The sequence below is a fragment of the Quercus robur genome, chromosome 5, assembly GCF_932294415.1.
Source record: "Quercus robur chromosome 5, dhQueRobu3.1, whole genome shotgun sequence".
Lineage (NCBI taxonomy): Eukaryota > Viridiplantae > Streptophyta > Magnoliopsida > Fagales > Fagaceae > Quercus > Quercus robur.
This window is the reverse complement of record NC_065538.1, coordinates 6,915,812-6,932,325: the sequence shown is the minus strand read 5'-3', so window position 1 is coordinate 6,932,325 and position 16,514 is coordinate 6,915,812. Positions and strand designations below refer to the sequence as shown.

Below are 16,514 nucleotides of genomic sequence, written 5' to 3'. Positions count from 1 at the left end.
AACTCAATGACCTCACCTAACATTTTTATGTGTGGGAGACTCACTCTAAACAATTTAACTTCACAAAGGTGTTTTGATGCCATGATTTTGTGCGCCTTTTTTTCAATAATTTTTTTTTTTGTCATTTTTTCTATGATCGAATTTGTTTTTAAGCTACATGACCTAATTTAAGTTTGTTTACCTGAAGCAACAAAAATTTCTTGACAATCTTTTATCTAAGAATAATTAAAGAATTTGTTTTTAAGCTACATGACCTATTTTGAGTTTGTTTACCTAAGGTGACAAAAATTTCTTGACAGTCTTTAATCTAAGAATAATCAAAGAAGACAAAGTTAAGGAAGAACTAGTACTTTGATATAATAAAAAAGAACTATCTTTTATATACATGGCAAATCAAAAATATTAAAATATGTGGATTTTAATTAGCTCAATTAGTAAAGTTTTTTATCGTCGAATAAGAGATTCAGGATTCAGTTCTCACTTACATCCAAAATTAATACAACAAAAGATAGTATAAGAGGGAGAAGAAAACAAAGTAAGATCTTGTTGCCAAGGCATCGACACACAAGTTCGCCTCATTGTAGACACCCTTGAGTTCCTTCGGAGATATCCCCACAAGAGACACATGTATTTTATCATCCACTAGCGAAACCAACCCAGTGTAAACTTTAATAGAACAGTCAAGAAAATAAACCAGCAATAAAGAATCCAATTCCACAACTACTCAAAAGATCATGGAGATAATAAGGGATAAACAATCCCAGCCTAAAGCTTTGCTACGACACTTGTAGATATTCCTCTAAGGCATTAGAAACCATAGATCTAATATCCATCTTTGTCTCTAAAAATCCCACCTCTACCTACTTGTCCTAGATCATTACCTAGTGAGACTCATCTGTATTCAACTTGACTCACCATTTACTAGGAACTTGCCATTTAACTAAACGAGGTTTTAGCTTGTGGGAATTCAGAATCTTAGATTACACCCTGAAATAAAATAAAAAAAGTTTAAATGCTCTATGGAAATTGTTGATAATTCCCATTAAGCTATCCCTCAACTAAAATCTCTAGAAGGCAAATCATATTATAGGCTCTCATCAGGTAGATCATTGTCAAGTTGATAAAATCTCACTCATTTTTGCATATAGTGGTAAATAGTAAGCAGTAAGCACAATCTAAATCATTTGTAAGTTAAAAGACTATTATACAATGTAGAAATTCAAATTGAGAATAATTAGAAAATAATGCAACTTTGAAGCACGCTGAAACACTTTATTTAAGGTGATAATGAAATTAAGAATGATTAGAAAATAATACAACTTTGAAGCACGTTGAAACACTTTCTTTAAGGTAATAATTATCCCTACTTGCAAAAGCTTATTATTGGGTTAAGATCAATTCACCTCCTAGATACAAAATATTAGGAGAATTTTTTTTTTTTTTTTAAATTGTGTATTTAACTTTGATTCAGACCCTCTAAAGCTCCACATTGGAGTAATGCACATCTGTTCTGGAGTTTCATGTCCATAAGTTCTCTCAATTTACTTCATTTGTTTGTGCTTGTGTTACTTTATAAACCCACAAAAGTTCTCTCAATTTACTTCATTTGTTTGTGCTTGTATTACTTTATAAACCCACAAAAGTTCTCTCAATTACTTCATTTGTTTGTGCTTGTATTACTTTATAAAACCACAAAGGTTTTGTAAACTTTCAACGTGGGACAAGCCTTGAAGCACAAAATCCACCACCTTCCTTCATATCACAATTTACAACACAGATGTTATACAAGCCTCCACTTAGAAGAAGGTACCTTACGACTCAAAACCTCTATAAACATGTCAAATTCCTGACTAATTCAATGGCAGCCCAAGCTTAAACCAAAACTTAACATATAAAAAATGGAAGTAGCGCACACATGATTCAATCCAATTTCAGCGAAAAATTTAAAAATTTCCTTTAAAAAAAAAAAAATATATATATATATATATATATATATATAGTTGTGAAGAGATGATGCTCTGACAAAAGCTTCCTTTTGGCCAACACAAGATGTCACCTTTGAAGTCTTTTTAGAAAAGAAAGGAGCATCTACGTACTTGGAGGAGGCATGCATGCTTCTCCTTTTGCCTTTTGCCATGCTTCTCCTGACATGTTGGACCAAATAAATGACAAAAGTTCAGAAGTTTTTATTTCAAAAAGTGGAAAAAATATTATTCACAGATTACTGTTCACTGATTACTGTTCACTGATTACTATTCACGGATCACTGTTCATGGATCACTGTTCACAGATTACTGTTCACTTTTACTGTTCATGACACTGTTCACTCCGAAATTTTGCCTATTTAAGGGGGGTTGTCCCTTAAGTTTCAAGGTTTTCAAGTCAAGTTTTACTTCTGATTTCTCTTCCCTTAGAACTAGCCTTCTTAGAGAGAGAACTCACCCTACTTCTACTACCTTGTTTACAACCTTGTTCATCCTTGTTCACTACAAGCCTTGTAATCCTACAAACCTTGTAACTAAGACTAGTTCAAGCTTTGTAACTGTTGAAATCTTGTATTCACCACTACTACTGTAAGTGTTTATCCTACTTTCCATAAGAAATATTTTCAGTTCTATGTTCATTACTTTACTTGTTGCTACCTCCACCTTGGTCGGATTACCAATTTGATTGAACTTATCCATCCTAGCGCTTCAGTTCTTCTGTTCAAGGAGGGGAAGGGAGACCATATGAATTTTTAAAATGAATTATTTTATTTAAAAATTTATTATTATTTTTCTTTTTATTCAACCCAACTAACACAAATGCAACATAATGACCAATTTGGTCATTTCCTAAACCTCATGTAGTCTTATTTTCAAATTAAAAATAAAGAGGGTCAATTTCATTTTAACCCAGAGTTCAAGGAGTGCTTTTGCATTATTCCCTAAAGAAAAATACGAATTTCTCTATTTTTAAAACTATATAAATTGCAAAACATAAATTTCAAAACTAAACAAATTGCAAAATAATAAGCTACTTATTATTGAAAATACCAATTTTCTCTATTTTCACAATAAAGAAAAGCGTATAATAACAACCATATTAAGTAGATAAAATCTCACCCATTTTCACATATAAAGGTGAATATTAGTTAAAATTCAAGTCATTTAACAAATTAAAAGCCTATTATATAATATCTTCAAAATTATGAATTATATCTTCAAAAAAATTTTTTTTTAAATGAAGATGTATTTTTAGCAAATGAATATTATTTATCTTACAGATATAAATATCATCTTAGATAACATTACTTCCCCAGTTGAAGCAAAATTTCAAACAAGCTTACCTCAATGAAGTGACCACTATATGCAATAACAGGTCCTACCTTCATCAATCAATCCACTAATTATGGTTCAAAAACAGAAATAAGAATGCTTTCATAGCAAGAGTAAATCTTTCATAAACTTCCTTTATGCCTATCACCAACATCCGTACAAAAGCATCATAAAACTGGATATCATGGAGGCGCTTTATGCATACAGATTAGTAACTTTATTTTCATTTTAGACAGCTCAAATGGTATTATTTACAATGTTACAAGTACCCAGATCTTGTTTCGTGCAAATTTCTACTACCCATTATTGGTTTGGTTGAGCTGATACTTGTAGGAACCTGTGCATTCATCTCAGCAAGCTCTCTTACTCTTAGCAGAATTGATTCGGGGATGGGCATTGAAGTAGGCTTCCGGGAGTTCAACTATCATTGATCACAGAAAGAGAAACAACATAAGCTAAAAGCTAGCCACAAGAATTTAAAAATAAACCCTAATGGCTCCATAACCTTTTTCCTTTTTTGAAAAGTTGTAATGCCTCCAGAACTTCAACTGAGACATCCTGATTACATTTTAAACAACGGTAATATACATTTTTTTTTTTCCCTTTCAATAAAGTAAGTTGTGAGAAAATGTCAGTAATTGCAGTGCCAAGGCTCATTCAAGCACATACTGTAACACAAGACTAAGTGAGTAAAACCAATATATAGTGATTGTGGAACCCATTAAAATTTTGGTTTTTCTTCCTTGGTAAAAAGCATTAATTTGAAATTAAGAGAGGACATGTGACGATGGCATTACACCAAGTTTACATAAAAGCTAACCTTAAGAGTTTAAAACTTGCATGCATTGGAAGAGGGCATCAGGTTGAACTGCCACCCTCCTCCACAAGCTACCCAAATTAAAGAATGTTGAAACTTGGAAGTGTGAAAGCTTACCCCATCATCTGGAGGAGTCTGGGCAAAGCTAGCTTTTAGTAGGTTCCTCCACTTGTCCTACACAATTAATTCTATTGTCAATTTAAAGGATATTTGGAAAGACTATCATCCAAAAACTTGCCTTTCATATCAAGATAACAATTTCAAATGAGTTAACTGTAAATTTAGGAAATAAAGATTAAGAGAGATTTTGTACCTTAAGATCAACAGATGTGCGGTATGAATAGGATGAAAAAGCCAGTCGTTTGATCTCAGACCACCTCCCAGCTCCACACTTGGATACACCCTCAACCAATTTCATAACCTCAACAAGAGTCCAAGCTCGATGATGTTTCCTTCTCATTCCACCTTTTGCTGTGGGAACAGTTACCACGTTATCATCTGAATTATCCCCAGACGAATCTGCCTGTGTCAGCCCCAAATTTTCTCCCCGTTCAAATCTGCCCATTACTGACCGCTGCCTATCTTTATCTACTTCAGAAAAAAACTACATAGGAAAAAGAACTTAACAGTTACCTATAAAATTAAAAAGCAATTAAATTTTAAATACAAGAGATTATACAGCACTCCACTGCTCAAGAGAAACAGCATATCAGATCCAGAAAAGTAACCATCTTAAAAGAATGCACACAGCTTAAATGATATAATTGTAACTATCTCTTTTCGTCTCCTGCACCTATGAAATCCTTTAACAAACACTAGGTATAGCCCCTCCTCCCCCCCCCCCCCCCCCCTCTCTTCTCCCTCTCTCTCTCTCTTCTCTCTCTCTCTCTCTCTCTCTCTCTCTCTCTTAATGCAGCAGCTGATAGTCTACAAAGAAACTAAAACAAACCATGTCAGCTTCTTTATCTTGTTATCCATGGGGACTAATGCCATAACGTTTTAAGTTTTAACTTGCCCAAAAACAAGCATCATGGAATAGGACTGTAATACAATCCAGGTGACAGGATCACACTCAATCAAAATATGCATCCTGTACTTCGGCTTCAACATGAGAGGCAGAAGAACATAGACTAGCCAGAATATTTGCAAACTCCAAATAAGAAAATATTATAGCCATCAGAGTTTCTTAAATTTTAGGAGTTTTAGCCCTTGACAAAAAGGAATACTACACCCAAAATTTTTTAAAGTAAAGTATTTAGAGAGGGGACATGGAAAACAAACTACAAACCAATAGATTTGCTGCTAAAATAGTATACAACAGTTTTTCTGCCAGACAAAAACGCCAATAACTAATACAAATTGTCAAGTGATGCACCGAAATTTGGTCTTACCGGCTGCTGAATCTGTTCTGCAGAAGATCTCTTTTTCAAAACTTTGTCCCTCTTGTTATCATCTGTTTGAGAATTATGTACACCAAGGGCCTTCTTTACTAGTTTAGCTGCCATGCCCATGCTACTTGGATTGAATTTCTACCAGTTGACAATTGAACCACATCAGTTCTTGTGTGGTATAACAATTTCAGTAAAACAAAATAAAATCAAACTTAGAAAAACCATATTGGGTTAATTATAATTGCATACCATTAATTTTCTATCCAACTTATTGCAAAATCTAATCCGTCTTTAATTTTAGCATGACTGTATCAAAATCCTACACATTTGAATTTCCTAAGGCAAGTACCCAACTACAATACACACAACCCCGGAGCTTGTCCGATTCTTTTTCATAGTCCATGAGTTTCATATAGTAGTTGTTTGTTATTGGTAAGTGTCATTTACCCACACAAGGATATACCAATCATTGATTTCGGTAAGTTTCTTAATCAATTATGTTTCAATTACAAATTATTTACAAGACTTATTAAACAAAGCCAAGTGTTATTTAATCAAGGCTTGTTTGTTAATCAAGGCAGAGGTATAGCTTCTTACTAAACAGAACCCAAAATCTTTCTGCACTGATTTTTTTTTTTTCCTTTTTTTTGGTGATAAGATAAGTCAAAATCCTTACTTATTGCTGAATTCCTCCAACAGCTCATGGTTTAATAATCACAGAATTCAAATATGTTCATACAATTAGTTCAAAACACATAAGCAAAAGACTTATCAAAAAAAAAAAAAAAAATGCAAATAAACAGATGATACCTAACAAGGAAAATCTTGAGCAAATTCCACCAGTTCATACAACAAAATATATCCCAGATATTTTCCTTAAAAAAAATGCTTCAAAATGTTTGCCACATTCTTTCATGACACTTTCAACTACAGTTTCATCGACTAATGATATAACTTTAAATACAACTGTGCATACTAGTGAAAAATGTATCCTAAAGTTGCATCCAGCAAACCTATTAGAGAGTTTCTCATTAGGTTTCCTCAAACAGAATTCTGGTAAGTAATCAATCAGGAAATGTCAGACCAGTGTTCTTCCATCAGCAGGGATCATGGTAGCAAAATGTTATATTAAGCCTGCTAATGCACTGGCCATGAAACTGAAGCCATATCCTTGTCTCTTTGGCTTCCAATAACCAATGAACTTATTCAACATTATTCTCAGTACGACAATGCACTTGTATGATTATTGATTCTGACACAGTTCTCCTAAATTATGTCTTAAGCATATTTAGATGGAATTAATGAGTTCCCCATCTTGAAGTGTCCCATGTGGATACCTCAGTTGGATAATAATACAGAGCTATGGTTAGCATCCAAGCTAGTTTCTCATTCTAACTTGTGTTGGCTTCTATTGTGTATTAAGATCTTCACTTTCCCGCCATGCAAAATGAATCAGTCCCACTATTCTTTTACTCCCATTTCTTGAACAAAAGCTTCCTCATATTTGTTTTTTCACATTAATGGCATCATGCATAAAGTGGTACAGTGTCATTACAGAACCTAAAGGATTTTTTTTTTTTTTTTTTTTTTTTTTTTTTTTTTTTTTTTTTTTTTTTTAACTTAGCTGCGATATGGACAGAAATATTCATCATAGAAATATATATATATATATATATACACACACATACATACATATCATCCTCCATGAGAATTGAATGCATGAGAGGATGCTTGCAATTGGAAAGCAATTATTAAAGAACAATTCCCCTTAATCAAGATATCAGACGAACTGCTTCAAAGAGAAGACACTGAAGTCAACACATGCAAGGGTCAGAATACATAGATTTTAATTCATGAATCAAGCCGTTTGGTATTAGATTTTTAACAACATTTTTCAGTGTTTAAACACTGAAAACTATTGTTCCCAAAAAAACATGTTTGGTAGACAAGTTTTTTTTAAGAGTGTTTGAGTTATATTACTCAAAATATGGTGTTTAAACACTGATTTTAGAAAGCTCCTCATACCAGTTTTCAAGATGCAAAAACTGTTGTTCAGTGTCATTTTCGTAATAATTAGAAATGCGTGGGTCCCACTTTGATTAGACTACACCTCTATTAACTCTCTCTCCCTCGCCATGTCAGCCCTACCCTCTGAGCCCTCTTTACTCTCTCTACCATCTCCATCCTTCACGCCAAGTAAATTCTGCAAACCCCAGCCCCTGCTGCTGTCCCCCTTGCACAACAGCAGCGTCACACAACCATCAGTGTTTAGGTGGCGAGCAGTGGCAGTTCTTGGGCCTGGGTCTTGGACTGCGGCTCATGGGTGGGAGCTCCGACAGAACAAGAAGGCCAGACAAGGTTTTCTTCAACTGGGTTGCCGGCGATGAGAATGAGTTGCAAGGGTTTGGGGTGGACAAAATTATGAGGAGAATTTCGGAGCTGCAGAGAACAATTTGGTAAAGTGAATGAAAGGGGAGAAGTTGGAAATGGCAATATCTGGACTCTCTCTCCTCCAATTAAAAAATAATAATGTTAACTGGGTTGGCAGCTTTTTGTTAATTAAAACACACAAATACCAAACACACAACTAGGTTTTTTCACACATTGAAACATGTTGTTTGGAACATTGTACCAAACACATTTTTGGCATTATGAGTACTATAAACACGTGTTTTAACAACACTTCCTAAATATTTAAGTGGGACAAATTGCTTATCAAAAAAAAAAAAAAAAGTTGAATAAATTGTAGATCAGACAGCACAACAAACCAAAGAAAAATGGCAGTTTCAAAGGTATAGATCATGAGAACCAATATTGAAAAGAAGAAGAATAAAAAAAGAAAACAAATGACAAAAAGTGAAAGAAGATTTGGGAGAGAGGCAGATAGAGAGAGGGGAGATAAGAATATATTGCAAGCATGTATTTGACATCAATGATGATAAGTTACACACAAACCCAGTGGGTCTTAAACCTACGATCTCACCCTCCACATTGCACTCTCAAGGAAGAAAGTGCGATTGAGATCAAGCTTGTTGGGAAATGATGATGACAGCAACGATAACCACAAAAAATAGAAAGGATAATATGAATATGCTAGAATGCCAACCCGCTCTTATTCCCCCACAACCCCCAAAAAAAATCCAAAACAATCATAAAAACTTGCATGTGGAATGTGTACACATAGCAAACCAATGCCTGGCAGCCACTGGGGTGTGAAAGAAATTAGAAATATATCATTTGCTTAAGAAACAGAAATCCAAAACTAAAAAAAAAAATCAGATTACCAAGCCCCATTCATATTGCTCAGGTATAAAAGGTGTCACATACCATAAGAGCCATGACGTTTTTCCTTGGCCGGCTTCTTCGGACCCGAGAAACATAAGGAACCTGAACACCAGATCCTCCAAGAGAGTCCAACCTGGTTACAACAATTCTCCCTTCTGAAGGGACATTTCTAACAGGCCTGACAGAAGATTTTGGAGACGTCTGTCCAGGTACAGCATTCTTAGGTGAAGTAATCAACCTTTGGCTATAATCTTTAGATTCTACTTCGGATAATTCTTCAATATATCGCCGGGTGGGCTTCCGAATTCTTTTGGCAGCACCCTGTTCTATGTGAAGATGCTCACTTCCACTATCAAGTTCTAAACTATGGCTTCTCAATTTTTTGCCTGAAGCAGTTTGATGATCTTCCATTTGGCTACCATGACTAGCTGGTGAACCTTTGCTGTTAACATCTGTTGCTCCAACTTCTGGATCCTGGGTGAAGGAACCATCCACATTCTTATTGAATTCTTCTTCGCCTTTCGTCACTAGCTTATTATCTTTAATCGTAAAAGTTGTGGTTGATACATCACAAGAATTAGTCAATCCCATGGCAATCCTCCTTTTAAGCCACTGCTTGTCTTTGACAGTAGTCTCTCGCCCAAATGTTGCCTTAAATACTTCATGGAGCTCTCTAATTGATAGTTTATCCAAGCAAATTTCACCATTTAACTTGGAAAAATCAGGCTTTGAGCTAGAACTAGTAGGGATAGCAGAAGTTGATGATACATTTTCTATCGTTTTCTCTAGAGGCTTAGGGCACTCCACAGTGGTTCCAGATTGATTGATATTGTTGTCATTCAAACTTGGCGCTGATGAGGGAATGATTTCCTGCAAGGGAATTTAACATTGAAGCTTCTCATCAATGCAAAAATAATTTATCATGCTAATCCTAACATTAGCAGTGTACAATTGCAATTTACAAGCAGAAGAATGTTCATGAGATCCTAAACAGAGCCTTCCTTCGCATTTGACCTTTGGCAACACCACCTCAATGAATTACAAGATATATTTATGGCCAAGAAGGATCCAAGGAAATTAATTACCACACCTCCCAAAATCACACACTTGCACACATAGAAACACATAATTCAACACAAGGAAGCATATACGTATGGATAAACAAATAAACCACTCAGAGTAGGAATCTGATAGAGAATAAAGAAAAAAAAAGTCCATAGCTCGCAAAATAGATATAAATTGTAAAGGGTACTGTAATTTAATCCAGTTACCCTTTCTTTCCCCCCTTTTGGTGCTAAAATCATGCACAGACTGCACCGTATCTTTGCTAATCCAAGTATGCCTATCTACAAAGCTCTAAAAAATTATAAATTTTCCACTGCCATACACTCCACAGTCCACCTTATCTTATGGTAGGAAGAGGCGCTGTTTGAGCTAGAGCTCATTGGCCTTTGTCTATCTGTTGGTGCAGTACTTAGAAATAATCTAGATATATCCACAAGTCCAACATCCAAGTTTAATTATTTCCATTCTAATTAATGTAACCACATTTAGCTACAGGTTGAAGTTATATGTTGATCCAAATAAACAAAATAACATCACATAAACTCAAGTATGATGTGTTATACTAGCAAAGAGTTGGACAGTTTTAATTGCCCATTTCTAAATCAATTTATGGAACAGAAATTCAGTCTTTACATGTTAAGCATGAACACTGGCATGAAGGATAAAGTCTGCGCTAGAGCTTTTATTTTATATATATATATATTTATATATATATATATATATATAAAATAAGTTTTTCATGAAAAGAAAGGCATTGTTTTTCACCAAAATAAAAATGCATAGCCTCCATACATTGGTGGAAGGTTAATTAGAAACTGATCTTTTCAGTTATATAACACAAACATTTTTATATTATTTTATAAGCAACGTAATTTATTGCAGAAAAGCTACCTCATGTGTGAGAGCACCTAAGGAAGCTGGGAGAAAAAAAAAATCAAATATTACAAGCAAAGAAGGGGAATCATTTATCAAAAGAAAAAAAAAATGAAAGGGAACCACTAAACTCTATAAGAGTACTACCATCACTAAGACCCATTACATTCGACAACTCTCTAAGTCTCGAAGTTGGCTAATAAAGGAAATCTTCATAACAGCCTCCATAGTTTCCACAAAACTTCTCAACAATAAATTTATAATATTAGATATTCAGAAATAGACATAATCTTTCAAACAGTGCAATCTAGAAAATGAAATTGGCTCTAATTATAATGATAAAGTTGCAACAAATGCAGGTAAAAAGTGTGCACTGCAATATAAAGTAACAGAGTTTTGATTAAGCTTATAAGCTGGCTTTTTTTTTTAAAGCCAGCTTATGTACAGCTTCTTAAAGCCTTACTTTTTTCTACGTATATCCATACTTTTATACAGCTTATTTTTAAGCCAAAGAAGCCAATGAGCTATCCCAATCATACACTAGTGATTTAACAAAAAGTTGAGAATAAGTTACTTCAACCATTGCTATTTTTCCTACATTACAGTATCAAAATTACAAATCAAAAAATACAAAAAGGTATGTAATGGTGTAGCAACATTAATGCTATAACATTCATAACAACTGGTTATGGAAACAGTCATACAAGCATTATATATATTCAAGTATCCATTCAGTCCTGAAACATAGAAGGAATCTACATACCAAAAGAGCAAAATATTTAAAAAGGCAAACCAATACCTCATGCCGTGCATTTAATTTACCAGCATCAGCTTCTGAGTTCTCCAACTTTAACAAACCTGGCACATATTGCTCATTCAGATACTAAAATCCAGATGGAACCAGAAACTAAGATGAAAAGCATAAGTTTCCACATGAATTAGTGGTACTAAGTTGCTGAAAAGGATAGACCTTTAGTGGTACTGGACTTCCAGTAAGTTTGGAAAGCGACCCAGCAGATATATATATTTACACAACATCTAAATTACAGTTAAAAAAAAAAAAAAAAAAACAAAACAAAAGATGAGGTGTACCCAAAACCTAGTTCCTCTAGCTACCGCCAAATTGGAATCCAACCTCATGGTCAATAGTAATCAATATATAATGCATCTGTACAAAATATTTAATTTCATAAAAGAAAACCAATTTCAGAAATATAAAATCCAGAATGTTCCAGCCTAGTCATTAAGATACAGAATTCCCTATCCCAACGGTATGCAAAGTACACAATTTGTATCCATCTGCTTTAAATTGTTGTTCAAAGAGGTAATAATAAAACAGAGGAAGAAGAAGTAGTAGTAATGGTAACATAAGCTAACCTTCTGTGCTCTCTAATTGAGTCTTCTCAGAGGATGCCCCTTCGTCAGATATGTGCCCTACAGTCTGCCCACTGTCAGCAACATCATGCATTTCAGTCTTGTCATCTTCAAGAAAATCCTCAACCTCCATTAATTCATCATCTGTGGCAGGCACTAATCTCCCATCTCCTTCAACCTGAATATCAGATAAGACACAAGAACATATTTAAATGCAAAATGAGATGAAAAAAATACTCCACATAAATAAGATTAACATATAATATTTTTTCTTTTTAAATGTGCTACCAGCCCAAAATTGGAAGTTGGATATCCTATTTTTTAACATACTACTTGTGTAGTATGGTTGCACACCTTTTATGTTTCTTCTATCAATGAATTTTAATACTTATCAAAACTCTCATTTTCTGTCTTTGATAGGTCCTTTATGAAAGCAAAATCATTATGACTTAAATTGCTTCACCACTAATTACAAAGACAAACAAGTAATGCGTTCAATATAGTTCATCCACATTTACTTTAAGGCTATAGAGAGTGAAGAAAAGGATAAGGAGTGCAGAGATTTGAGCCTAACTTTCTTTGGATGTGATGTGTGTTGGCTGTCTGTACAAGGAGGAGAGAAGAGAAAGCTAAATGGTAACTCTCTCTCTCTCTCTCTCTCTCTCTCTCTCTCTCTCTCTCTCTCTCTCTCATGTGTGCCCACAACCCTTTCTACTTGTAAAATAACTGCACAGTCCCACATGCAATTTGCATAAAAATCACAACAGGCTGTTGAAAATGATTGCTCTCTTTATCCTCAAACTGACAGGAACAGAGAGAAAGATACAAGTAGCATCCTTCAGTCGATTCCATTTTGAGATGGAAGTGTATAGTGGCATGGCTAAATCTCTCTACAAGTAATGGGGACCAGTGCCAGAACTTTTATGTTTTTAAGTTTGAACAGAGAAATTCCGAAACATGCGGAGAAACCCAAATTTTTGTGAAAAGCAGATGCACATATCAAAACTTTCACTTCAATGCAACACATTAGTGGTCAAAGCAAAAGAAATGGAAAAAACTGTGCTTAGGATAACATGCAGGGAACAATTGCATTTAAAGAGCTCTGATCTTTAGTTTTGTCCTTATTGGGTACTCTCAGGTAATGCCTAGTACAGTGTTCAAAAAGATGTCTTTCTGGACGGGTAGGTGTTGAAGATGGAAAAGCCCACTAGCTTGGAAATCAACTCCCAAGTGTTTGGACTGAATGGAATGACAGTGCTCTTGAGGAACTGCAGCCAACCAAGTACATTGGTTATCTATCTCACCTTCCTTCACTGATATATCTACTTTGGATTTTATGATTATTTCTTCTTCACACCAATAACATTAAAGACTATGCTACCAGCTGAAAAGCATAACATTGTTTGCCTAATAAGCTGCTTCTACATGCATTTAGCAGGATATCACATAAGAAGAATCCTTTAACATTTAACATTAATTTCTCATATAAACTAATAAACAAAAAGGTGTTCTTTTGCATTTACATCTCAAGAAACCCCAATTCAACGTTTTTCATCCCCAACAGGAAAAATCAGTTTCCCCTCTCAATTTATCCATAAATAGAAATAATAACAGCAACAAGACACACACATGTGTGTGTGTGTGTGTGTGTGTGTATATATATATATAAGAAGTATACCCGGACAAGTTTGTAGACAACTGGGTCAGCAATCTGCTTTGGTGAAGAAAGGGCAGAGCTACTCTTCTCAACCCCAGTTTCCTCAACCTTTCCTTCATCATTTCCCTCAACTCCAACCACTGTTTCCATGGAAAATCCACCACATGCAACTCAAATACACAAACTGAACACCCAAAACAGATAAAACAAACAAAAATAAATAAATAATTCAAAGTGAAATTTTTTATTTTCTTTTCAAAATTAAAACTCCATCCATCACATGCAACTCAAGCATAAATACAAATAACAGTAACAAACAAAAACAAAAATAGTATCTCAATTGCATATTCATACCAAAAACAAAACCCATGATTCTAATAACTATAATTCACACTAAAACCAAATTTGTTTGCTTTATATACCACTAATTATCAGTCCACAGTACCAAAAAATACATTAACAATTCCCAATTTTTTAAAAGTTACACACTCAAAAACTCATACCCACATTGCAAAAACTCAAAATTTCCCAAAATTAACAACTAAAACAAACACAAGCGTGCTTCAAACACCGCAAATTTCAATGCAATAGTACAAAAGACCAAAATTTACTATTAAAAGATTGCAATTTGAAGCTTAATTGAATAAGAAATGAGACTAAAACAAAGAAAAAATTAATGGGTATTTCAATTTATGGAGGCCCTCACCATAGGATTAGATGACCCAGGTGACTTTGGTGACCGAGTTGACTCAGTCCTTGCAACTAGGGAGTGAAACCCACCGATTCCAAATGAGTTGGCAAAAGGGTCTGAGGCTGAGTTGTGAAACCGAGTTGGCAAATACAGAGAGAGAGAGAGAGAAACTTATAGTCTAAGTAAAAGAATTGTGGGAATAAAAATATAAATATAAATAAAAGTATTTTTGCTTTTTAGAGAGAGAGAGAGTGAGAGTGTGTTTGCGTTTGTGTTTTTTGTGAGTTGTGTTTTGTTTCTGGGCTTTGGCTTTAGTTGCTTTTGCAGCACGCTGTGTTTACCATTACTATTATCATACGGTTCGTAATCCAAACGTAGTATGAGCTGGATTTGAGAGATAGGAGTGGAGTCCGGGTGGTTTTGGTTTTGGGATAATGCATATTTGGGTTTGGCTTAGGTTTATAGTTTTACATGTATCTGATAAAGGGACCATAGTCCATATATATTTCTTGTTTAAAAAAAAAATTAAGGTTAATTATAGGGGTAGTGTTTTTTATTTTATTTTATAGAGTTTCAACCTATGATTTTCGCTTTGATGATTGTGTTTTTTATCATCTAATCAAGACACCAATTAATTTTTTGTGTAGGTGAAGATCAAATTTCAAATCTCTTTTCTCAGTTGAATTAACTAGAACTCACATATAAGTAGTGTCTATACACTGCGTGTAAATCTATTATAACTGAAATTGTGACTTTAACAAGTATTAGTTTAATTGTATTGTTTCTAAAAAAAAGTCTAATCATATTAAGATAAAGAGAAATGTTATGTCCGCAACATTTTCATAAAAAATTCTAGGTGTTAGGTTGTTATTAGTTGTTATAGGTGGGCAAAAAAATAATTTAAGTTATGAATTCAAATTATAACCTATAATAACTTTTTACCTATAATTTGTTATGGAAAGTGTTGTGAAATATCATTGATATAGTACTTCTTTAGGGGAAAAGATAGGGACTAAAAATAATTATTAGACCAACATATACGTGGGCGGTGGGCCTTATGAGATTTAATAATATTATTATTAAATAATAATAATAATAAATCTCTATTTAATGTGGGCGGTGGGCCTTATGAGATTTTTGGTAATGTGTTTATAAAAAAGTAAAAATAAAAAAGTGACATGTTTTAAAATGGTAATGTGTTAATCGAGTTCCATATATCCAGCGTACAGGAATGTTGGATAAACAACTTACATTTTTTTTTTTTTTTTTGGTCAGATATTATAAGAGAAGGTAATCCGTAATTGCGTACAATTGTTTTATTAGATAATTTTCCCTAGCTTTTTAAATATGATTATATGAATAATGTCAAATTTGACTTGTTTTGTATCTCTTACCGTAAACCAATGCACTAGATAAGGATATAGACATGACACATGTCAATGCAAAAAGGGTCATTATTGGGAAAATTTTTAGGTACGAATATGGAGAAATGATAATTTATCTTCTTACATTCATGGTGGACTATATCATGAATTTAATAAGTAAACCGTACCAAGAATGGAAAATGATGGAGTATCATTCTCCGTACTTCAAAAATACCTAAAAATTACTTGTGCCTGTGTTTCTTTCGTTATGGAAGTTTTTGTGGAAACTTCTAAGTCTCTAGTTGTGATTTGATGAAATTTGGGGGAGGGGGGTACAGGGGCTATTCGGTACCTATTTTTAAATAACAGTTTTCAGTGTTTAAACAATAATAACACTTCTAACACGTATTTTTATAACACTTAAACACATATTTTCACAACACTAAAAACTAAACAATAATATTTAAACACTGCTACCAGACGGGGCCTCAATATTTTATGGGAAGAGAGGCTGGTTTAAATTGCAATACAAAGACTAGGGAATGGACATAGGTGCCAATCAGGAAGCCAAAGAAATTTGTGGTTTAACCTTAAGATATCATCTCTTTATACCCTTTACCTTGAAAAATATAAATGCTATGTTGTTTAAAATATAAATAAGGTTAAATAAATAATAAAAA

General features: G+C 33.9%; 1 protein-coding gene across 2 annotated transcripts; it reads right to left on the bottom strand.

Moving 5' to 3' along the window:
* Positions 1 to 3,408: 3,408 nt before the first annotated feature.
* On the bottom strand, positions 3,409 to 14,795 carry LOC126724973 (uncharacterized). 2 transcript variants are annotated; one of them, XM_050429429.1, is made up of 9 exons: positions 14,486 to 14,795; positions 13,801 to 13,963; positions 12,126 to 12,300; positions 11,548 to 11,606; positions 8,853 to 9,680; positions 5,526 to 5,663; positions 4,448 to 4,738; positions 4,252 to 4,308; positions 3,409 to 3,738 (listed from the first exon to the last, which is right to left on the bottom strand). In XM_050429429.1, exons 2-9 carry the CDS (start codon positions 13,927 to 13,929, stop codon positions 3,577 to 3,579), a joined length of 1,839 nt encoding a protein of 612 aa, XP_050285386.1. In that variant the 5' UTR covers positions 13,930 to 13,963; positions 14,486 to 14,795; the 3' UTR covers positions 3,409 to 3,576. The 2 variants fall into 2 exon arrangements, with proteins under 2 accessions (XP_050285386.1, XP_050285387.1); XM_050429430.1 differs by having other exon boundaries at positions 13,801 to 13,919.
* Between the last annotated feature and the right edge of the window lie 1,719 nt (positions 14,796 to 16,514).